The 24,988-nt window shown below is 53.0% G+C and overlaps 1 protein-coding gene across 2 annotated transcripts in view; it reads right to left on the bottom strand.

The window, feature by feature from the left end:
• SDK2 (sidekick cell adhesion molecule 2) overlaps positions 1-24,988 on the bottom strand; it is a 272,623-nt gene that overhangs the window by 102,795 nt on the left and 144,840 nt on the right. The window contains exons 3-4 of one of the 2 annotated variants that reach the window (XM_018063889.1): positions 15,719-15,825; positions 6,031-6,178 (exon numbers count right to left, since the gene is read on the bottom strand). In XM_018063889.1, coding sequence (XP_017919378.1) covers positions 6,031-6,178; positions 15,719-15,825 — 255 coding nt within the window. Of the gene's footprint in view, positions 1-6,030; positions 6,179-15,718; positions 15,826-24,988 lie in introns of those variants that run through there. The other variant, XM_018063888.1, reaches the window with a different exon arrangement.

The raw sequence follows: 24,988 nt of genomic DNA, 5'->3' as shown, positions 1-24,988 counted from the left end.
GGGAAGCACCTCCATTTTCTTTACCCTGAATCCAGCCAATTAGAGGGGCTGTCAGGGCTGGTTGAGAGGGAAAAGGGAAACCGTCTGGGCAGCGGGGTGCAGCCCCTCAGCCCCCACGTCCACAGGTTGGGTGAAGGGCTTGTCCAGGCGGAAGCTGGGCACCCTCCGGGTGTGGGGGCAGGAGCCCTGCCCGGGCCGGCTCTGCCCAGCATCTCCTTTCCCCCATCCTCCTGATGACGAGCAACAGCATTAGTTTGTCGAGTCTATCTCCGGATTTTAATGTGATATGCCCGAGACAGCTGTTAAACATCCTTAATGTTAGTTTAACAAGGACAAATCCAGTTGAATTCTTTTCAAATTCTCCCATTAGGTGAATGTGACAGACTTTTAAACGGGCTCTCAAATAAACAACCCCGTGAATGCCTCTCCAGCTTGGTCTCTCTCAGCCAGGCTGGGCCAGGGTCCCCCCATTCTGGTTTTTGGGATTCCAGTGCTGGGACTTACATTGCCTGCTGTGCTCCAGGAAGTGGGAAGACTAAGCCTTCCTCTCCAATTCCTGGGAACCCTAATGATGTCCTTTTTTTTTTTTTTCTCCTGAAGAGGTCTTTTAACCTCCAGCTAATTCTAAAGGAAGTCAACCCTGAATATTCATTGGAAGGACTGATGCTGAAGCTGAAGCTCCAATACTTTGACCACCTGCTGTGAAGAGCCAACTTACTGGAAAAGACCCTGATGCTGGGAAAGATTGAGGGCAGGAGGAGAAGGGGACGACAGAGGATGAGGTGGTTGGATGGCCTCATGCACTCAATGGACATGAGTTTGAGCAAGCTCTGGGAGATGGGGAAGGACAGGAAGCCTGGTGTGCTGCAGGCCATGGGGTCACAAAGAGTTGGACACGACTGAGCGAGTGAACAGCAACAAGTGGGGTGATGGGAATGAGGACAGCGCCAGGCTGAAATATTTTCAAGTCAACACAGTGGGACAGGGATGGCGACCATGTCCCCATGAACATGCCCAGAGTCCCCAGCGGAGAGCAGGGAACCCGCTGCAGGGACCTGGTCCTTTAGTGCAGCTTGTGGAGGTGGGTGAAGGCTGCGGGGGAGGGAGGCTGCCTAATCCCTAGTCTGTTTCAGTTCAGTTCAGTCTCTCAGTCATGTCCGCAGCACGCCAGGCCTCCCTGTCCATCACCAACTCCCGGAGTTCACTCAGACGCACGTCCATCCAGTCAGTGATGCCATCCAGCCATCTCATCCTCGGTTGTCCCCTTCTTCTCCTGCCCCAATCCCTCCCAGCATCAGAGTCTTTTCCAATGAGTCAACTCTTCGCACGAGGTGGCCAAAGTACTGGAGCTTCAGCTTTAGCATCATTCCTTCCAAAGAAATCCGAGGGCTGATCTCCTTCAGAATGGACTGGTTGGATCTCCTTGCAGTCCAAGGGACTCTCAAGAGTCTTCTCCAACACCACGAGTCTGTTTAGGTTGATTCAAAAGCCACAGCCTGCCTCTGACACAGCCTTCTGGAGTTCACATGTCCCCCTCAGCCCCCTCTTAGGGTGAAAAAAGGAAGTGAAAGTGTTAGTTGCTCAGTCATGTCCGACTCTTTGCGACCCCATGGACCATAGCCCACCAGGCTCCTCTGTTCGTGGGATTCTCCAGGCAAGAATACTGGACTGGGTTGCCATGCCCTCCTCCAGGGGGTCTTCCCAACCCCAGGGCAGAGCCTGGGGCTCCTGCATTGCAGGCAGATTCTTTACTGTCTGAGCCACTAGGGAAGCTCTAAAGCTCTTTAAGTTGGCAGGAAATAAACTTCCACGGTGCTGAGTCTCTGGGTTTAGGGGTCTGTCTGTGATGCGGCCAGAGTGGCTCTGCCTGCCTCTGGAGGAGAGCTCTGTGTCCGGGACCCCTGGGGCCTGGGTTTGAGTTCCCAGTGAGCGGAGTCAGCAGAGGGCAGCGAACACAGGAGGCTACTGAGAAAGGTCCCCGGGCTCACAGCCTTCAGCAGGATGACCATCCCCTTGATAGATGGTTCTGGCACGACCCTGTCGCTCACTTCCAAAGCGCACCAGCTACCTGCGGCACTCAGGAGGGCTTCCAGTCGGCTCGCCCAGGGGCACCCATGCTGAAGGAGGCTGCCAGGATTCTTGCAGGGCGTGGACGTCAGGGGTCCCCTCTCAGCAGAGGCTGGGTTACGTTCTTCAGCCACACTCCCCTGGTTTCAATTTCTTGGGTCTGTCCCGCTTCTCTTATTGACCCTTCCGTTCCCTCCAATGAAGCCAGCCCTTTTTTCCCGGCTCCGGGGGTGTGGGGCAATTGATCATTTAATTAGGAGTAAAATAAATCACCCTAGAACCTGCCCCCAAACCCTCAGCGTGCATCTGTTAGGAATCTTATCTCCTTTTCAACAATGAGTATCAAGGAAGGGGTGGGGGTAGGGGGTGGCTGCTAATCTCTGCTTCCGCCCCAGGAGGGACAGCGGTCCTCTGTAGATAGCGCAGCCCCTGTGCCCCGACGGCTGATAGCGCTCATCAGACGCGTATCTCCGGCAAACAGACACCAGAGGATTTGTTTCCAGGGACCTTTCCTCTGGGTTACGAATATTAATCTGCTATAATTGCTGAGAGAAAAATGCCCTGTATTCTCGTGTGTGTTTGGTAGGAGGGCTGGAGGGGGTGGGCGTGACCAGGAAGGTGTGTGTGCATGTGTGTGCATGGAACCTGAGGGCGTTCTGTTCTGGTGACAGTGGCTGTTGGGAATGAAAAAAGGGGGGGTGATGGCAGAGGCCAGGAATGGCCAGAGGAGGTGGGAAGCTGTCAGGAAAGGGGTGATGGGAGTGAGGTTGCAGAAAGAGCTATGTCTAATGCGGCAAACCCGGGAGACAGATGTCCACTCGGGTCCTCCGGTGGCAATGGCGCACGTGGTTCATCCATGCTGGCGCTCTTCCCGTCGAGTCTGAGTCTTCAGGGTCCTCCTCAGCACAGTATTTCTGCAGCCATTCCTAGTCGGTTGGAGGGCCCTGGAGATTGGCTCAGAAAAGGGAGTCGGGAAGCGACCAGGACTTGCTGCCTGTCTCAGCATCCACGTGGCAGGGCGATCCCCTCCTGCGACTCAGCCTCGTCTCTGTGTTAATCGTCCTCACTCGCAGCTTTTATTGAACTTTCACTAGGCCTAAGGGAGCCTGGTCCTCACACACAGCACGGGTCCACCTGTGAACCTGGGGTCCCCCTCAACCACCACCTGCTCTGTAGCAGCATGCCCGCCAGGTGACTCTCTAGGTCTCTCAAGAGCAGAGTTAATTTCCCTTCATCTTTAGTCTGACTTCTACCACGTGACTTGCCTTGACCATTGGGATGTCAGCAGAACCTTGACTTTGCTGGTTCTGTGACTGCCAAGAGGAGAAGTTAGGGCCGGCTGGCTGGAGGCTGGGGCAAGCAGATCAGAAGGGACTCACCCAGACATTCTAATCAGCCAGCCCCGAACAAGCGAGAGAGCCAGGCCAAGCTCACCAGTCTGCTGATGTGAACACTAAACGCATGCTTTTCGCATCAGGCCATTGGGACCACTTGTTATGCAGCACTATGGTACCTGGAGGTAACGGACGCATTCCAGGAGAGTGGTTCTCAACTGTGGCTGCATGCTGGAATCACTGGGGAGCTTTTAAAAATCCCGACATCTAGGTGCATACACACTGTTTCCATGCAATCAGAGCGTGTGAGGGGCAGAATCGAAAGATCAATATATTTCAAATGGTGCCAAATGATCTCGGATGGTAGCCAGGTTGAGAATCACCAGATCAATTTTCCACAAGTACAATCACTTTATCCTGTTTAGCCCCATGTCTTTGTCCCTGCTCTCAAATAATGTCCATGCAAAAGAGAATTAAAGATCCTGATTCTGGTGGTCCACTGGTTAAGAGTGTGCCTGCCAATGCTGGAGAGACGGGCTCAGTCCCTGGTCTGGGAAGATGCCCCATGCCATGGAGCAGCTAATCCCGTGCGCCGCAGCTTCTGAGGCTGCAAACTGCAACGACTGAAGACAGCGTCTTTAGAGCCCGTGCTCGGCAACAAGAGAAGCCATCGCGATGGGAAGCCCTCTCACCGCAACCAGAGAGTAGCTCCCGTTCCCCGCAACTGGAGAAAACCTGGGAGAAGGCGATGGCACCCACTCCAGCACTCCTGCCTGGAAAATCCCATGGACGGAGGAGCCTCGTAGGCTGCAGTCCATGGGGTCGCTAAGAGTCGGACATGACTGAGCGACTTCACTTTCACTTTTCACTTTTCACTTTCATGCATTGGAGAAGGAAATGGCAACCCACTCCAGTGTTCTTGCCTGGAGAATCCCTGGGACGGGGGAGCCTGGTGGGCTGCCGTCTATGGGGTCGCACAGAGTCGGACACGACTGAAGCGACTTAGCAGCAGCAGAGAAAACCTGTGTGTAGCGATAAAGACCCAGCACAGCCCAAAATACACAAAGACATACATATCTGGGCTTCCCTCACAGCTCAGTTGGTAAAGAATCTGCCTGCAATGGAGGAGACCCCAGTTTGATTCCTGGGTCTGGAAGACCCGCTGGAGAAGGGATAGGCTACCCACTCCACTGTTCCTGGGCTTCCCTTGTGGCTCAGTTTGTAAAGAATCCACCTGCAATGTGGGAGACCTGGGTTCAATCCCTGGGTTGGAAAGATCCCCTGGAGAAGGGAAAGGCAACCCACTCCAGTATTCTGGCCTGGAGAATTCCACAGACTGTATAGTCCATGGGGTCACAAAGAGTCGGATACGACTGAGTGACTTTCACTTCACATACGTAGTTTAAACAAGACACTGAAACCATTATACAAAAAGGCCCTGACTCTGGAGTTGGTGAGCCTGGAACCAGTTGCGTGAGATTTGCCAAAGCAGTTAAGCTCTGGGGGCCTTCACTTTACCATCTGTAAAATGGGGATAAAATCAGCAGTGTCGTAAGGTTCTCGTGAGGGTCATTCATTCAACAAATATTTCCTGAACGTTCACTCTGGTGATCGAAAAGTCAAGGAGACAGAGCCCCTCTTGCTGGGAGGCGCGTGTCTGTCCTGGAGCGGAGGGTGATGTGTGGTGTGCATAGCGGAGGCCAGAGAACCCAACCGGTGCTCCGTACCGCCACGGCTCTTGCCAGGATGTTACTATGTTACACGATCATAACATCTCTCGTGGAACCTCACGCTCCCCGAAGGCAAGAACTGGCCATCTTGGCTGGTGCTTCCCCCAGAGACCAGACAGGCTCCGCCCTCAGCGGACCTGCGGCCCACAGGGACCAGGACAAGGGTGGGCTTCCCCCTCTGCTGGGAGCAGGGGCGGGTGGGAGTCTGAAAGAGGAACGCCTCTGCTGGCTGTCTCCCGGGGGCGTCAGGAGGGCCACTGTGTCCCACCCTTGACCCCTTGCCCGCCCTCCTGGGAGGTGTCGGCTCCATCCCTCTGCCCACAAGCCCAGCGGCCACCACCCCTGACATGGGCTACACAGAAGGGCCCTTGTTAGCGCTGAAAGGACCGTGTGTTCCTCTCCCTGCCAGGCCTCCCCTCCTCCCCGCAGCCAGAACACACAGCCGCGCACACCGATGGACACCCAGACACACCCGCCCGCCCAGCAGAAACACCCAGCGCAGTCCACCCTGCCTGGGAGACGCCAGCGCCTGCCTGTGGGCCCCGAACCCTGGCCTGGAGCCACAGGGACGGAGCCTCTGTCTGTGCCAACTTGAGCTTTTGGAGTGCTCTGAGAGGCAGAATTATTCTCCAGCTGAGAGACAGAGGCCAACACCCTGGGATTCCCCAGGAAGGCCGAGAGCTGTCCTAGTTCCAAGTCTTGGCCCAGGGTTTCCCAGAAAGGCCCCCTGGGAACCCGGCTGCCCTCATTGGGGATGTCCTCCACCTGGCCCCATCCCAGAGTGGAAAGGACCTTGCATCCTCAGCATCTGGGGGTTCCGCGTGGCCCCAGGTCGCCTCTCCCGGGTGGGGCTGGCTTCTCACACCCGCCCCCGGGGGTGGGATGGGGGGGACGCTCACATGCGGCTGCTGGGCGGAATCTTGCGGCCATCCCGAAACCAGGTCACCTGCGGCCGCGGGAAGCTGGAGATGCGTGGGGCACGGATGACAGCGGCCTCTCCGTGGGAGACGCTCTGGTGCTTCTCGCCCTCCTCGAAGCTCCCCATGTCTGCGGGAGGGAAGAGCACACGTAGGGGTCAGCGGCCGGAGGTCAGCAACCGAGACTGCCCGGCTCCTGGGTGGGGAGTGGTGGGAGCGCAAGGAAATTGCAGGGCAGACACAGGGTGGCCACCGGGAACAGCCACCGCGTTTGGACCACCTCACGCGGCCCCATCACCCCCTCCCTCACGACGGCGTGCTCCGCTTGGTGCTTTTGGGCTTTATATCCATTTACGCCTGTATGTCCATGAATCAGTGGATTCATTCACAACCAGGAGACGTCGGTCATTATTTCAAAGAGTTTACAATGGAAAAAAAAGAACCTTCTGAAACACGCTGGTTGACGTGTCCAATAGCATGTACATGGTTGGGATGGGGCAGAGGCAGGATGTGAACTCAGACCCCGGAGTCTGGCCCTGGTCCCCTGCCCTGTACTGTGGCAAGGGTTTAGGTGTGGGGTGAAAGGCACTTCTGGGGGCCAGCTTCCTGGCCCTTGCGTGCGAGCCTGCACAGACGTGTCAACACAACATCATGTTGCTCCTTTAGAAGCATGTCTACCCCATCAGCAGACAGAGAGGGAACCATGGGTCCCAGCTCTGATGTTCCATCAGCCCGGAGAAGAACGGCAGAGATGCAGGTGGGAAGGCTTGATTGCCCACCTGCCTGCTGGCGTCAGGGTGGGCTTCGACTCGTCCTCAGCTACTAAGTCATGGCTCACTCTTTGTGACCCCAGGGACTGTAGCCTGCCAGGCTCATCTGTCCATGGGACTTCCCCGGCAAGAATACTGGAGTGGGGTGCCATGGCCTTCTCCAGGGGATCTTCCCAACCCAGGAATTGAACCGGGGTCTCCTGCATTGCAGGCAGAGTCTTTACCAGCTGAGCTCCCAGGGAAGCCCATATATATATATATATTATATATATATATATATATATATGCATATATAAGTCAATCACTTTGCTGTACATCTGAAACACGACATTGTGCACCAATTATACTTCAATTAAAAAAGCTGGCTGCACCAATATTTACCCCCATCCATGTCCCCTCCCCTTGAATCTGAGGGATCTGTGAGTAAAAGTGATGCTATGTGACTTTCCAGGCTAGGTCATCAGAAGGATATAGCTTCCACCTGGCTCTCTGGACACTCCAGCTTGGAATCCTGGCGCCACATTGTAAGGGAACTCGGTCTAGCCCACACAGACACAGGAACAGCTTTTGTGCAGAGGATCCGAAGTCCCAGACGACAGCCAGCATCAACCCTGGACACGTGACTGAACCTGAGAGCCCTCAGGTAATTTCAGCCCCTAGCCTTTGGGTCTTCTAGTTGAGACCTCAGTCATTAAAGAGCAGAGACAAGCTGTTCCCATCATGTTCTGTCCAGACTCACAGAATCTGTGAGCAAGACAAATTATTGCGGTCCACCCCCTGAAGAGGGAAATGGCAAACCCCTCCAGTATTCTTGCCTGGACGATCCCATGGACAGAGGAGCCTGGCAGATTGTAGTCCGTGGGGTGGCAAAGAGTTGGACATGATGAGTGACTGAGCAGTGCCTGATGTCTGGGGTTATTTGTTATGTAGCCATAGAGACAGGAAGAGTATATTAAAGTGGTAAAACTGGGTCTAATATTCATTGTATCAGAATATTGGAATCCTATGCATTTTTCACAGTTTTAACATCAACCTCTCCAACAAAGATTCCCTCCGCCACCCAAATAGTTGCTGACTCTACACTAGGTTTCTTTCTAGTTGGACTTCACATGGATTTTTCATTTCATCTGCATAGTAATACGACAAAGCTCAATTTTCCTAAATGCGTATCTTTTAGTTGTTTACTAATTTTTATTACTTGGCTCTGTCTATAAAAAAATTGCATCAATAAATCACATTGATTTCAGTCTTCACAATAATTTTATCTATTTAAAAAACTTTTCACAGAACTCTGAAGATATATTTGAACAATTTAAAGCAATTTCATGGTAATAGTGTTTCTTTCTTCTCTCTCGGGTTTTATTAGCTCCATTTCGTCAGTGAGGAAATTAAAGCTCACGGAGATAGAGTGGTTTGTCCAGCTTGAGCAGTCAGGGCGGGGCCGGCCAGCAGCCAGCGAGCGTCCGGACTCGCCCCTGTCTTGGCATGCCCTTGCCTCCTCCACGACTTTGCCCCTGCATTCAACTTCTTCATACACCTTCTTTATCCCTTTCTGCTACACTGAAATCTTCATGAGGCAGTTCTATTTAATGACATTCATGAGGAAATCCCTCTAAAATACCTGGCCGCATACTCTGCACACAGCAGTTTCCCTCTAAACTCATCAAATACCGGGACTTCTCTGGTGGTCCAGTGGCTAAGACTCCTGGCTCCCAAAGCAGGGGGCCCGGGTTCAATCCCTGGTCAGGGAACTAGACTGCAGATGCTGCAACTAAGGCTCAGGGCAGTCAAATAAATATGTGTTTAACAAGTCACCCAGTACTCTCACGGACAGTGCCGAGTCCCCTCCGTGGGTCAGGCAGGCTCTGCGACAGGTGCTAGGAACTTACGGCAGGGTTAGGGGAAAAAGCACAAGAACAGCAACCGACAGCCCCGCAGCGGCATATTGCAACAACAGTTAGGACGGAGAAACAAGGTTCTTTATGAGAGGAGGCATCAGAGAAAATCTGCTTTATCTACTGGGAGGTGGGGGAGGCTTTTTCTAAAAAAATGATTTCTGTCTGGTTTTCGGCGGTGCCGGTCTGCGTTGCGGGCGGGCTTTTCTCCAGCCGCAGCGAGCAGGCACTTCTTGTGGCGGTGGCTGCTCCAGCTGGGGGGCAGGGACTCTAGGGCCTGTGGGGTCCAGCAGTTGTGGCTCCTGGCCTCGTTGCTCCGTGGCACGTGGTGTCCTCCTGGAGCAGGGATTGAACCTGCATCCCCTGCGGCGCACAGGTGTATTCTTTACTGCTGAGCCACCAAGGCGGCCGGGGGGAGGCTTTTTAAAGCAGCGCTATATAAAGGGGAGGTGTTAGCCGCACGCGTGTGCGTGTGCCTGTGTGTGGTTGGCAGTCGTAAAAGTCCAGAAGGAGGAGAATGTGTGAAGACTAGGAGGCAGGAGAGAAGGGCTAGTTAGAGAGAATTTAAAAAGCGCCTGTGGGGTCGGCTGGTGGGTTTGTGCCGCGGGTGGATGGTGGAATAGATGGATGAGTGGCTGGATGGAGGGATGGAGGAAGGGAGGGATGGAGACACGGGTGACTGTATGTACATACGGCAGGATGGACGGGTGAAGGGCGGGCAGAGCTGACCTTGGTCCAAGCCTTGCCGCTGCTGCTCCCATCCGCCTTTCCATCTCACAATCTCCCCTCGCTGTGGCTCTGAGACCCCCGAACCCTCCTGATTCTCTCCACTCACTTTGCCAACTGGGCTTGCTAGGTCTTCCCAGGGAGCCCCTTGTCTCTGCTCATGGGACCCAGGGCACAGGTATGTGTGTCCCGAACACCAGCTGCAAGGGGGCTGTTTAGCCAGCCACTGCCGGGGAAAGGCTAGAGAGAAGTGCACGCTGGTGGGGCTGGGGGTCCAGGATCTCCTAGGGAAACTCACTCCCACTAAGGTGGAAACACAAGGATTTATTTACTGCACTTCCTCTCGGCGATGCATGTTGGTGAATAAAGCATACCGTGCCTTGCAGCTCTGATCTAACGCCCTAGGAATTCCCCTGAGAGCAAAGATGTATAGGCCTGGGGCCCAGCTGGATGGGACCTAAAAATTAATCCTAATGCCTTTGTTCTATCTTAAAAGGTCTTGTAAAGCATGCATTCCACTTCAGAGTATATTTACCGCTTTTAGCTATTTTTAAATAACTTTTAAATAACTGTAGTTATTTTTAAATAACTTTTTTTGGCCATGCTACGCAGCATGTGGGATCTTAAGTTCCTCAACCAGGGATCGAACCCGTGCCCCCTACAGGGGAGGCGTGGAGCCCTAACCACTGGACCACCAGGGAGGTCCCACTTTTAAAACAATTTCATCATGAAGTATGTCATGCATAAAAAAAAGAGTGAATATAATTTTATGAATAGTTCAAAGAAGAAGAATAAATGCTCACATACCCACCACTGGGAAAGGCTGGGGGCAAGAGAAGAGGGCAACAGAGGATGAGATGGTTGGATGGCTCAATGGACATGAGTTTGAGCAAACTCCAGGGGATGGTGAAGGACAGGGAAGCCTGGCATGCTGCAGTCCATGGGGTCACAAAGTGTCAGACACGACTTAGCGACTGGACAATAACAGCAGCAACAACCCACCACCCAGTTTAAGGATCAGAAGACAAACCAACCTCACCTCCCTCCCCGACAGCCTCCTTCTCATCACCGCCGCACCCCCCAGAGGTCTAATTGCCATCTTGGATGCTCTGTCCATCATATCATTGCTCTCTTCCTTTCAAGTTTCCCCGCATATAGATGCATCCTTGAACACTTTATGGATAATTTAGCCTGTTTCGAAAGCCCTCTGGATTATCTTGTATGTCATCTGCTCTGCAACGTGTTTGTTGGGGGCTCCACCTCTGTCCTTGTACTTGGCTTGGTCATCCTCAGAGCCACCTGGGTGTCCGTGTATTAAGACAGTGCGGTGCTGCTGCAGGCGGGCTTGTTATTGATGTTTTGGTGTCCTGCTAAGAACAGTCTCGTGTGGGCCTGCTAGCACTCGTCGCTGAGAGAATCTCAAGAGGATGTGCCTAAAGGTGGAAGGGTTGTAGGCTGTGCACACATTGATCTTATGAGATAAAGCCAAGCTGTTTTCCAGATTTGCATCAATCTGCCAATTCACACTCCCGTCAGCAGTGGTGGGAGTTTCTATTAACACCTGGTCTTGCTAGGCTCTTTGGTTTTTGCCCGTCTGGTGGACATGGAACGGTACTTAATTGTGGTTGTGAGTGTTTCTTATGAGGCTGCTATTTCTCCATCCAGTCGCGGCTCTGACTCCAGCCATCCACGACTTCCACTGCATCCTAGGTGACATCCAAACATCCAGCTGCATTTGAGAATGTCACCCTCTGTCCCCAGGGCCCCACCTCCTCAGCCATATCTCTTCCCTTCTTCCACATTTAACAGTCCACTCAGGTTGAGGATTAAGAAGAATGGGCCTACCGCTGGCATTCTGGACATCAACCCCAGCCCATGGGACAGTGGGGCTGATGCCCTCAGCTCTCATTTTGCACAGGGGCTGCTAAGTTGCCCCGGAGAACAGGGAGCAGGAGCCCTCGGCTCTGTGATGGGTAGGCGGGGCTTGTTGCTGGGGCTGGGGGTTCCAAGTCTGAGCCATCGCCCACCCAGGGAGGCTGGGATACCGTCAGGACATTGCTCAGGTGAGGAGGACTAAGAGGAGCCTACGGAAGCTGGGAGGCCTGGCGTGCTGCGATTCATGGGGTCGCAAAGAGTGGGACACGACTGAGCGACTGAACTGAACTGAACGGAACGAAAGCTGGATGCCGACTCCAGAAGGTTCTCCCAACCTTCTCAGCCATTTAACCCACTTGCCGCGTGCCAGAAATTTATGACAGCTTCACAAAAACAAAGAGACTCAGGGTGAGGCCAAGAAGGGAGAGGGGGGTGGGGGGTGATGTTTTATCGACTTCTCTTTAATTGCTGTAATTAAAAACACGTAAAGAAGCTTTTTGTAACGACTTTGCCATCATCATTAGTGGTTAGCACAGCTGCCTTATTAATTTCCCGTTAGAACCCGATTCACAGCCCTTCTTTGGAAAGTGGGGGGTGGGAGCCAGGGGTGGGGCCTGCCGGGCCTGATCTGACCCAACCCCTCTGCTGAACCCCCAGGACAAAACCCTCCCACCCTGGGGGGCAGAACTGGTAAGGAGGGAAGACGCGGGGTCTGGAGAAGCATCCGTACCCTACCCATCCTCAGAACGGCAAGCACCTGGGTGACAGTGTGAACAGGAGGGCCAGACAGATACAGGCGGTGTGCCGGGCTTTTTGCCCGGGAGAGCCCCAGGACTGCGATGGGTGGGGGAGGGGAACGATTTAAGGTGGCACCCGCTGTCAGGGTCCTGCAAGCAGACGGTGAGTCCCTGAGAGGGAGTGCCTCCTTAAATTTTCCATTCTCCTCGCCTCACCCTAGTCCCAGCCCTGGAGAGCAGAGGAGATCAGACAGAAAGAGAAAGGCTGTGGATGCCTATTCCAGGAAGCCTTCCCTGGTTGGCCTGGCAGAGAAGAAAATGTACTCGTCCACCCCGAGGGTTCTCCGGGCTGGGGGCCTTTCATGATGGTTTGTGTGCACTGATTGTTTAAAATCTTTATTGAATTTTGTTACAATTGTTCCTGTTTTATGTTTTGGTCTTTTGGCCTCCAGGAGTGTGGGATCTTCCCTCCAGAGACCAAGGATCAAACCCACACCCTCTGATTAGAAGGTGTCTCTAACCACTTGACTGCCAGGGAAGTCCCTTGTATGCACTGACTGATTACTCATCATGACAGCCCAGCTAGGTAGGCACTAACATTAGCATTCCTTTTTTACAATGAGGAAACGAAGGCACAGAGAAGTTAAGTAACTAGCCCAAGGTCACACAGCCAGGGATAAGTGCGTGCTTGCTTGCTCAGTCGCTTCTGCCGCGTCCGACTCTTTGCGACCCTACGGGCTATAGCCTGCAGGCTCCTCTGTCCATGGGATTCTCCAGCCAAGAATACTGGAGTGGGTTTTCATGCCCCTCTCCAGGGGATCTTCCTAACCCAGTGACAGAACCGGGGTCTCCCGCATTGGGAGGTCAATTCTTTACCTCTGAACTACCAGGGAGGGGAATTAGAGCTCAACGTTTGTTCTTGGGTGGGTCCACGGCTGGGCCCACAGCTCCAGTCTTTGGTTGATGGGGGGAGGAAGGAGGAGGAAGATGGTAGAAATACCAGCTGTGGGACCTTGGGTTGTCCCCAGATCACTTTTTTTTAAATTAATTTATTCGGCCACATCGGCTGTCAGTTGCGGCAGGTGGGACCTTCCTGGATCGGGTGGAATCTTTCGTTGCAGTGCACAGATCCCCTACCTGTGACGCGGGCAGCACGTGGGCTCCTAGTTCCCTGAGCAGAGATTGACCCCACATCCCCTGCATTGCAAGGCAGAGTCTTAACCACCAGACCACCAGGGAAGTCCAGTCCTCTGACCTTTCTGAGGCTCAGTTTCCCCCTCTCAAGATGTAGCTCCCGGGACACATCTTCCTACCTCGGAAACCTGCCCTCAGGGACCCACGGGGGGAAGGCATTTGCACAAAGACACTGGAGGGTGGGGCGCTGGGAGGCTCCTCTGTGGTTCCTCGGCATCTCCTTAGGGACGCGCTGTCCAGCTTGGACCTGTGGCTCTGATTGTTCTGCAGGGTCTTGGGTGTGTGCTCACCTTCCAGGGGGACGGAGGTTGTGCTTCCTTCTCCACCTGCAACCCCTCCATTCCCCAGGTGCCCAGAGCCCTAAGCTAGTCAGCGGCTAGATCAGGGCTGGAATCCATGCTTCCTCTCCCCATCCCCACGAGGGTCATGACCTGGCACGTGAAGAACCCTGAAGCCCTCTGTCAGCACTTTCTGTCCGCTGGTCCCAAAGCAGGGGACGGGGGTTTGATTCCTGGTCGGGGAACTAAAACCTCGTATGCTGCAACTAAAGATCCCATGTGCTGCAACAAAGACCAGGCACAGCCCTCAGCTACACACAGGTGAACAAAGAGGCAGACCAATCCAGAAACACATTTGCACACTCACATGCATGAACGCACACACCCACACTCGAACACACACAGATACACTCCTAGGCTGTCTGTGGCCCGACCCACGGCTGCCTCTGCACTGTTGGGTTCTGGGAACCCGCTAAACGGAGCTCCGTGGGAGCCCTCCAGCCAGCAGCCCTGACCTGTCATTTTAATTCAGAGCTTTCCCGCTCCTCTGAGGAAGCCGAGGTGTCCTTAGCGCTGATTTACGGGACAATCGGTCCTCCGCTTCTGATTACGGCTGCTCTCCATAGTTATTGTAAACACTCCTCGCCTCACTTAAGGCTTTCTTCTCGACTTCTCTCCCCTGCTTCCCTCCAAAGTAGCAAGCTCTCTGCTGCGTTAAATCCGAGTCAAGCCCTAGTGGGCCCTGCATGAGGGGGTATCTTTAGTTTTTTCCTTTTTTAGAAGGCAAGCTACTTTCTTTTAAAATTTTTATTATTTTTAAATTTTATTTTTGGCCATGCCCCACGCCATGTGGGATCTTAGTTCCCCAACCAGGGATTGAACCTGTGCCCCTCCTGCTTTGGAAGCTCAGATGCCTAACCACTGGATCACCAGGGAAGTCTCAAGGGGGTCTTCTTTGTAAAAAAAAAAATCAGGGCTCATTAAAGTTTCCCACACTCCCATGGCCCATTGGGCAACCTCAGATGTCTCCCCTAAAGACCCCAGAATGAAACGGCCCATACTGAGGCTTATTTCTAGCATACGGGGTCTGTGGGGTCTGCAAAGGGGATACTGCGTCATGGTGGGGGGTGCGGGTGGAGCTGATTGGTGCAATGGGTTCTCCTGAGGCTTCTCTCTCATCCCCCATCTGAGGACGCTCTTCTGGGTCCTGGTGGCGACGAGGGGAGGCTGTCACCTGAAAGGCTCAGCGAGGGCCTATTCCTTTACCCTCTGCTCCCTCCAGGAACTCTGACTGCTCACCTCCCCTCTCCCTCTTAGAGAGCTGAGACTGACCATGAGGCATCTTGCAGTGCTTCCTGGGACTGTGGGGACCTCCAAGCTCTTACTGCTTCAGGGCTGGGCGAGCTGGAGGATGGAAAATTCCAGGTTGTGGGGGCGCGTGCGTGCCACATCTCCTCAGTTGTGTCCGACTCTTTGGGACCCATGGACTGTAGCCCTCCAGGCTGCTCTGTTCATGGGATTCTCCAGATAAGAATACTGGAGTTGGTTGCCATGCCCTCCTCCAGGGGATCTTCCCAACCCAGGGGTCGAACCTGCACCTCTTGCACCGGTAAAGAAGCAGGCGGCTTCTTTACCACCAGCACCACCTGGGAAGGTCATGGTGGGGAGGGAGGATCCTGGGAAATCTGCCAAGAAGACCCTGGGGAAGTCTGCCATTATGAAGATTCCCCAAGTTGGAGGCCAAGCCCAGAGGAGACCCTCAAAGCAGGTGGCAGGCCTCCTTTTCAAAAAAGAAGCAATTGGTCCCTTCTAAAGAGTGCTGGGGACTTCTCTGGTCGACCAGTGATTAAGACTCTGCCCTCCCAAAGCAGGGGACACAGGTTTGATCCCTGGGAGGGGTACTAGGATCCCACGTTTGGCACAGCTATTAAAAATAAATAAGGCAGTGCTGGACTCACAGCCAGCAGAGGTGTGCCATGTGTCGGCAGTGTGGCTTTGAGAGCCTGGGCCTTGGTTCCGTCCACTGTAAGTGGACGGCACCAGCCCGGATAGTGGGAAGGGCCCCACGAGCACCCACCAGAATGGAAGGCCACGGCTGGGGTTTGGCTCTGCCCGGTGTGTGGCCGGTGGGCAAAGACCCTGCAGATGCTCTCCACTTCACGGGCCCCCTTTCCCCGGCCCCGCATGGTACTCACAGGCCACCTGGACCTCCGTCTGTCGCTGTAGCAGAGCGCCCATCCGGTTGCGCACGATGCAACGGTAGAAGCCGGCGTGGGTGCGGTCCAGGCTGGTGATCACGTACCTGGGGGCAGACGAGACAGCCAGTGAGCAAGTCAGGCAGCCACGGGGACGCAGGGGTCAAACTGGGGGTCAGAGGTTGCCACATCACCCTCTTCCATGACCAAGGGTGCCAGGGAGCCCTCAGCTGTACCATGGGGGTCACAGCAAGGTCCTATAAGAAGATCCCTTCCAAAGGCTCTGGCTCAGGTGCCTAGGAGCAGGCCTGTGCTCCAGATGCCATCTGGGCAAAGCCATCTGGGCAGGCTGCGTGGCTTTCTGTACGTGTGGCCCCATGGCCAGAGTGCATGAACACAAGGGGGCCCCAGGGGATGCTCTCGGGGAGCACCTTACTGGCCCCAGAGCTGCAAAGTCTGGTCCTGGGAGGAGGGCAGCTGGAGAGCAGCTGTGCGGTGCACTCACCCGGTTGGGGGCAGGGAGGAGGCCAGGCTCAGTCTGCGAGGAGCTTCTGGCAGTGAGACGTGGCAGGTGGTGGGTGCCCTTGGGTATGGAGGGGCTAGTTCCCTTGGCCCCCACCCCATGATCTCCCTGCTGATCTGGGCAGTGACTAGCCCAGCAGCAACCTCTGAGGGTCCAGGAGCTGGTGCCTAGGATGCCTCCCCTACTCTTGGGTGTCCTCAGGCTTACCCAACTGACTGGGGGAACAAACTCACTGCACCCTGCCACCAGGCTATGCCAACCCTGGAACAGAGCAACCTATTTGTAGGCATTGCCAGGTTTTCTTTTGCATGAGTTCTCATATGAGCCTACCACCGTCACCATCACCACCATCACCACCATCATCACCACTATCATCACCATCACCACCCTTACCACCATCACCACCATCAGCATCATCACCACCATCACCACCATCATCGCCATCACCACCATCATCACAATCACCACCATCACCACCATCATCACCACCATCATCACCATCACCACCACCATCACCACCAACATTACCATCATCACCACCATCACCACCACCATCACCACCGTCATCGCCATCATGACCACACCATCACCACCGTCATTGCCATCACCACCATCATCACCACCACCATCACCACCGTCATCACCACCATCACCACCGTCAGCACCATCATCAGCATCAGCTTCTCACGACGATGAAGCAGCTGCCACTTTCTGAGCACCACCTGTGCTTCAGATGCGGTATTAAGCGCTTTTCATTCATTTCTCTCTCTCTTTTTTTTGCTGTGCAGCTTGTGGGATCTCGGTTCCCCGACCAGGTGTGAAAGCTGGACGCTTGGCAATGAAAGCACAGAGTCTTAACCCCCGGACCTCCAGGGCGTCTCTCCATTCATTTGTTCACCTCACACAGCAGTTCCCAGACTACTGGACATCATGGACCAATAACACTTAAGCCATTGTAACACATTTTAATCTGAAATTTTGTGTCATGCCCACGATACTAGCTTCACTTCCTTCATTTTATGCGGATGGGGAAGAGGGTCGTAGGTCTGAATTTGAGAGTCTTTTTACCCAATCACGCTACTAACCCTATGGAGGGGATACTTCTACTATACCCCCATTTTAGAGGTGAGGAAATTAAGGTTCAGAAGTACCCATCATTGTGGTTTCTGAGGCAGTAAGAAGCAGCGCCAGGGACCCATGGAACCTCTCTGACTCCAAGCCCAGCTGCTAACCTGCTCAACACTGACGTGCATGCAGGCGCGCTTAGTTGCTCAGTTGTGTCCGACTCTCTGTGACCCCATGGACGGTAGCCCGCCACACTCCTCTGTCTATGGGAATCTCCGGGCAAGAATACTGGAGTGGGCTGCCTTTCCTTCCTCCAGGGGGATCTTCCTGACCCAGGGACAGAGCCCACATTTTCTGGGTCTCCTGTACTGCAGGCGGGTTCTTTATGGCTGAGCCACCCGGGAAGCCCGCAGCACTGACATCCGACCACACAGGACCCAACATTCGGGCCTGGGATGGCATGAGCCCCAGACTCACAGGTGGGTGTGTGCTAAGCCTGCTCCGACTCTGCAGCAGTATCACCCAGAACCTCCTGGCTGTCCGAGTCTCTTATCTCTGCCCTGGTGACAGCTCTTATCTGTCCCTCACTCCTGTGCTCAGTGCGATGTTGGGAAGATAGCGGGTACCCAGGCTCTGGCAAATCTCCCGTTCTCCCCCTCCCCCACCCTCAGGCCCATCACAGGCCCATGGCTCCCTGGGGGAGGGGGAATGACAGCTTTGGATAAACCGTTCCGGTCTTAAAACCGATGAAGTGACCTGGCAGGGAAGATAGAAGGAGAGATTGACTGGAAAAGCTCTCTATTTTTAAAAACGGAATCAGATACTACTAAAAAGCACCAGGGAGAGAAAAATGAACAGAAATGACCAAACTCACAAAAAAGATGCTCGGCCAGTGTCACAATGAAAGAAAGTCCAATCAAAACAAGACAGTATTCAGATGGTACCAAATTTTCTTGTACGATTACACCCACGGCTAGAGTGAGGTGGAGGTGAGGCTGACCGCAGATCGGCTGATGACAGAGTAAGTTGGTCCAACCTTCGGGGCAGAATCGATCCAAATCAGAATATTCAAGTCTTCTGACCCTGAGGCTAGACTCCAGGGAGCTGGCCTTTCATCCGTACTTACAAAAATGTGGCAAAAACCAGGTATGAGGATGTTCACTGCGGTTTGCTTGTAACAGCAGAGACAAATGAGAACCAGAAGCAGCATAAACATCCATCAGAAGTGGAATCGAATCGATTAATAACGCCATAGCCATAGAACGAACGAAGAACACCTCTATGGGACGAGACTGAACAGCCTCCAAGACATACAAAGCACGAAAAGGAAGTCGAAGCTGGAGACGGGGGATATTTATGGAAATAAAAACATGAGAAAGTAAAAAGCTATATAATATCACAGCTGAGTATTAGGGACATGAGAGAATGTGTTCTTATCTCTTGATAAGTTATTTATTGATACAGCCTGCCAAATCGTTAGTCTAATGTTTAGGATCATAAAAAGAATTTTGAGTTTGTGAGCCAAAAACAGTCAAGGAACAGAGTAAACTGTATAACGGGTAGGTAAACTGGAATAGTGTGTATTTGTATATATTTGCACACACACAATCACATATACGGGCTTCCCTGGTGGCTTAGGGGGAAAGAAACTGCCTGCCAATTCAGGAGATGCAGGTTCAATCCCTGGGTCAGGAAGATCCCCTGGAGAGGGAAATGGCAACCCACTCCAGTATTCCTGCCTGGAAAATCCCATGGCGGGAGGAGCCCGGTGGGCTACAGCCCATGGGGTTGCAGACACGACTTAGCGATTAAACAGCAACAATAATCACGTACCCATTCTGGCTTGGACATAAACATTTTTCAGGATTCTTCACCTCTTGCCTTTTGGGAGAAGTATTGAGGACTCAGAGGAAGGTAAACTTCTGCCTCTGGAGTTTATGTCTTTCTGCACCATCAGAATGTTCTTTATGGTGTGCATATATTGCTTTTATTTTAAAAATAAAATTAAAAAATGCACTTTGAGCATATAATGTCAGTATGCATTATAAAAAAGACACCGGGGACTCATTGGATCTGGGGTTTGTCTGCTGGTATCGGTGATGCGTAGTGAAATTTAAACTTTAATAAAAGTTGATTTCAGCGTAAAGCACGAGTTCCTTTGCTTCAGCCAGGAAGCCCCAGGCCCCACCTGGGGCCCTGAGGAAGAGCCGTGGGTGCGGGTCTGCCCCTCCCTGAGACCAGCAGTGGAGAGCTGGCTCTGGGCCCCACCTCAGCCACCTCTGTGGGAGGCGGTGGGCATCCTCATTCCCGCATCTGTGGTCGGCCTTGGTGTGGGGTGGAGCCCCTCTCCCCGAGCTGTCCCTGGTGCTCCCCTCCCTGCCTGGGAGAACTATTTCTGGCTTGTAGGCAATATTATTTAAAGTAACAGTGCCGCCCACTGCCTTTCCTACCAGGGAAACCCGCTTCGCTCCACCCAGACTGCCTCCCCGTGGGTGGAAGAGGCAGCTGGCCAGCATCTCGATTTGCAAATCCAGAGAGGCTGGTGGCATCACAGCATCGGAGCATCCAAGATAATGACCCTGACAGCTCCTCATCCCCCACAGGGCTCTCTCCTGGGCCCCGGGATGCCCACAGCTCTATCTGCCCCGCCCACCTGTGGCTGCTGGCCTGGCAGGGAACTGGAGGAGCCCAGTCCTGTCGAGGTTCCTTCCAGGGGCAGGGGGATGGCTGAAATGCTTTGTGAGGAGGGCGTACACGTGATTGCCCATGATGGAGCCTAGCACTAGAGCAGGCGCTGGGGCTTCTGATGTTGAGGAAACTAGGCCTGACATCTGCTTCTGCGCTTTTCAGGGGTTTGACCTGGGCAAGTGATGGAAATGCACAAACCTCAGTTTTCCCATCTGTAAAATGGGGACAATAATGGTTATCGTGTACATGTATATGTATGGCTGAGTCCCTTTGCTGTTCATTTGAAACTATCTCAACACTGTTAACTGGCTATACTCCAATACAAAATAAAAAGCTTAAAAAATGGCCACGTTTTAAAAAAATTGAAGTATGGCTGCTGTACAATATTATAGAAGTCACAGGTGCGCAATGAAGTGATTCAGTTTCTAAAGGTTATCCTCCATTTGGGGGAGAATGGGCACATGTATCTGTACGGCTGAGTCCCTTCACTGTTCACCTGAAACTATCACAGCATTGTTAATCGACTATATGCCAATACAAAATAAAAAGTCAAAAAAAATAAAGGTTGTACTCCATTTATAGTTAGTATATAATATTGGCTATATCCCCTGTGTTGTACAGTATATCCTTATAGCTTGTTTTAAAGATTTGTTTTTTTGATGTGAACCATTTTAAAGTCTTTGTTGAATGTGTTACAATATTGCTTCTGTTTTGGTTGTTTGGCTGTGAGGTATGTGGGATCTTAGCAGTCTGACCAGGGGTCGAACCTGAACCCCACGCACTGAAAGATGAAGTCTTAGCCACAGGACCACCAGGGAAGCCCCACTTTGTAGCTTATGTTTTACCTAATAGTTTTTCCCTTTTAATCCTCTACCCCTTTGCTACCCCTCTCCACTTTCCTCTCCCACTGGTAACCGGTCTCTAGAGCTGTGAGCCTGTTTCTTTTTTTATTATATTCGCTATTTTTTAGATTTTATATATAAGTAATGTCATATAGTGTTTGTCTTTCTCTGGCTTATCTCACTTGGCATAATGCCCTCCAAGTCCATCCATGTTGCTGCCAGTGGCAACATTTTCTCTCTTTTTCATGGCCAAGTAGCGTCCCACTGCATGGAAATACCACATCTTCTTCATCCACTCACTGGTGATGGACACTGCGGTGGCTTTGATTATGGCTGTCTCTGATGTAAGCCCCGGACTCACGTGCCTTGCACACGGCAGGTGCCATGCCTATGCCTGTCACACGAGGGTGCAAATGGATGGGTCACTGGCGGGGCATGGAGAGCGCTGGGGTGAGGTGGAGAGGGTCAGAGGAGAGGATGGAGAGGGTGCGGAAGGAGCCTGCTCCCTACCTGAGTGAGACACAGTAAGAGAGCCATGCCAAGCAGCAGGAGAGCACGGGTTCCCCGGAAAATTTGTTGGCTCCCCGTGGGCGTGAACCCCAACTGTCTCAGCCGCCCACCGCGGATCTGCCATACCCGCTGGCTTCCTCACCCTTTTCTAAAAAAAAAATTCAAAATTTTTATTATTTACTTATGTGGCTGTGTCGGGTCTTGGGAGTTAGTTGCATCATGAAGGATCCAGCTCCCTGACCAGGACTCGAACCCTGGGCCCCTGCATTGGGAGCTTGGAGTCTTAGCCACTGGACCACCAGGGAAGCCCCTTCTCATCCTTCCTACTGGTAGAAGGGTTTTGTCTCGGTCCTCAGTTTCTGGCAGACCCTGCCCCCTTGCCCCCTTCTTCAAGGACACTGGGGACAGCAGAGGAGTGACCCCTCCTTTTCCAAAGGCTGCCCCCCAGCCTCTTGGTCACCTGTTTGTACCCTCCTCCTGGCTCGTCTGTCACCTCACTCTCCATCCAATGAGGAACAGCTGCAGGGGTGTGGGGACACCTGGCTTTACCTGTCTCTAGGCCCCAGCCCAGGACCACTCATTTATTAATTACAGGAAATATATTCCTGGGGTTTAAAATTCAAAGACTAAAAGAAAAAGACACAACACACCTCTCTCCCATCCCTGTCCCCAGGTGCATGGTTATCCTCAGCTCCTAACACACACACACACACACACACACACACACACACGAAACCACTGTTAGTTTCTTGGGCATCTTTTCAGAATTATCAGGCAAACGCAAGTAAATTCCTCCTAAGGTGAGGAATCTCCTGGATGGGAGACGCTTGACTTCCTCCCAGTTAAAGCAGGTGGTGCAGAGAGAGCCTGGAGGGTGGGGGTGGAAAGAGAGACACATAGAACCCACCCGTCCTGATTTAACCCGAGGGACCCTGGTCACGAAGCTCTCTCCTCCAAGATGAAAGGCTGGCTCGGGGTGGAGGGTGCATGGCGACAACCCAGACAGGAGCCAGGATGGACAACTGGATTTTTAGAGACACAGACGGACAGTGGTGAAAATAACTGTCTAAAACACGCTGTGTCTTCTCCCCCACACAGGGAAATGCACAATGCCCTTTTTGGTTCGAGTCCTTGAGTGTCATGGTTGATATTTAAAATGATTCTTACTCACATTAAATAAGATATTTCAATTCCACAAAGCTGTCAGGAGCTGATGCGGACACCAGAAATAATAGGCCCACTCTCCTTGTGTTGTCCTCGTTAATAAATCAGATGCCAGAGACGCGTGCGTGGTGCTCACGTGGGGGAGGGTGCGTGTGCACATGCATACACGTGTGTACACACACAGTCACACATACCCACATGCACTCACATGATGTATATATACATACACGTGTACAAACACACACGCACGTGTTATATATATACATACACGTGTACAACTCACACCTGCGCACACACATATACACATGTGTATACGCATTGCATAAATTACTCATGTACACCCAGATGGTAAAGAACCTGCCTGCAATGCAGAGGACCCAGGTTCAATCCCTGGGTTTGGGGTGGGATCCACCTGCAGGGTGGATGCAGGTGGGGCCGCCGTGGATGGAAGGGGGAGAGGCCCCTGCCTCTGACCACAGAACGTGGGGTATAAAGGGATGCCGGGTCCAAGACGCCGGTCTCTGCATCCCTCTTTTCTGGCCTCAACTTGCCCCTGCGCAGGCAGATGGGGTGGCCACGGCGCAGGTGGGCAGAGGGGCAGGGGGCCCAGGGCTTGCTCACACGCACAGGTGTCTGCAGTGCCCACAGCGTCCGGGAACAGCGGGCACCAGGCTCATAGAGACCCCGCCCCCCAGAGCCCAGAGCTCCCCTTTGGCCCCAATTCTATCAAACTTCCAGCTGTGTCTAAAGAATACAACCACCGTCACCTCTCCACACGCTGCTCTCCAGCTCATGGGGAACCCCTCTGCCTTCAGCTAGGAAGTTGCCTCCAGGAAGCCTTCCTGAACGTCCTCTGGGCTGCCACAGGGCTCTGCCTGGTGCATGGTTCACCGTTTAGTTTAATGAGCCGTGTACTTGTATGCAAGTCCCGGAGGCACCCGTGCTCCCCAAGCGTCACGCCTGGAACAGCACATGTTCAGTGAACACTCCCTGAGTGAGTGAATGAGACGGCCAGCGCAGAAGGCCAAATCGTGTCCCCAAAGACAGTCACGGCCCGTGTGGGGGGGCGAAGGGAGGGAGGTGAGGGCGGGTGGCCACAGCACAGAAGGTCTGAATGTAAGATTTCACAAAGGACCATCCCGGCGAGGACAAAAGGACTCTTTAGTCCTGTCTCCTCATCTGTGAGATGACTCTGACTCTAATCACAGTCTGAGAGTGAGTCTGACGCAATCAGTCTGAGAGTGAGTCTGACGCAGTCCCAAAGAGTGATAGACTGGACGAATCCCGCTTTGGCCTCAGATTTTCACTATAGCCCTACCTGCATCACTTGTTAAGCAAGGGGCCTTAGATAAGGGGCTGAACCTTCTTAAGCCGGGGGCACTCCACCCGTGTAACTGGCAACATAAGGGCGGCTGCTTTATAAAAAATGCGAGCAGGACTTCCCTGGCGGTCCAGTGGCTAAGACTCCACATTCCCAATGCAGGGGCCCAGGTTCGATCCCTGGTCAGGGAACTGGATATGGCAGGCCACAATGATGATCAAAGATCCTGAGTGCCACAGCTAAGACCCGGTGCAGGCACAGAAAGACATAAATGTTAAAAAATAAAATAAAAGAAAATACGAGTGACGGTAGTTCCGTTCTGCGGCTTGTTTTGTTACCACGCGTTTGTGGCGATGCCACAGATACATGAGGGGAGAATCGGAACATAACTTGAGCTTTGCATTTGCTGTGTGAGCTTTTGTCTGCAAGAAACACTCAGCAAATCCAGAAACCTGCCCGCAGGTGAATGGAGCCACATAGTTCCCAGGACACGCACACCTTGGGGGCCTCAGCTCATGGGTGTGTTACGAGCTCACCTGCCCACATCTGGTCTTATAATCCTCTTTCCATTGCAGACAACCCTCCTTGCACCCTTCATGATAACTCAACAGCTACAACCCACCGACGCCCACTTCCGCGAGCAGATTTCAGGCCCTTTTGAAGGCCAAGTACATTTATTGTGGCCTTTATGCATTTCTTACCCACTGAATGTTCGGGGGCGTGAGTAATCACCCTCATCACGTTCCTCTTTATTTCCCCATGTGTCCCTAATGAAGTTCTGGGTGTGCTTCCCAGGTGTCTCAGTAGTAAAGAGTCCGCCTGCCAAGCAGAAGACAAGGGTTGGATCCCTGGGTCGGGAAGATCCCCTGGAGAAGAAAATGGCTACGCACTCCAGCGTTCTTGCCTGGGAAATCCCAGCCTGGTGGGCTACAGTCCGTGGGGTCACAAAAGAGTCGGACGACTTAGCGAGCAAACAAGGCAATGAAGTTTTAAGTGTGGCTCTCACCCCAGTCCCCCCACTAGCCCTGTGGTTTTTAACTGCACGGTTTTGCAGTGTGGTGACTTCTGCCATCGTTTCTATCTCATTTTAGCAGACCCGGCTGCGAGGCTCTAAACTCAGTGTCTGACATTTGGTAAGCACTTGAGAACTGCGTCTT

Source organism: Capra hircus, chromosome 19 (assembly GCF_001704415.2).
Source record: "Capra hircus breed San Clemente chromosome 19, ASM170441v1, whole genome shotgun sequence".
In the NCBI taxonomy this organism is placed as follows: domain Eukaryota; kingdom Metazoa; phylum Chordata; class Mammalia; order Artiodactyla; family Bovidae; genus Capra; species Capra hircus.
This window is presented reverse-complemented; position numbering and strand designations above follow the sequence as displayed.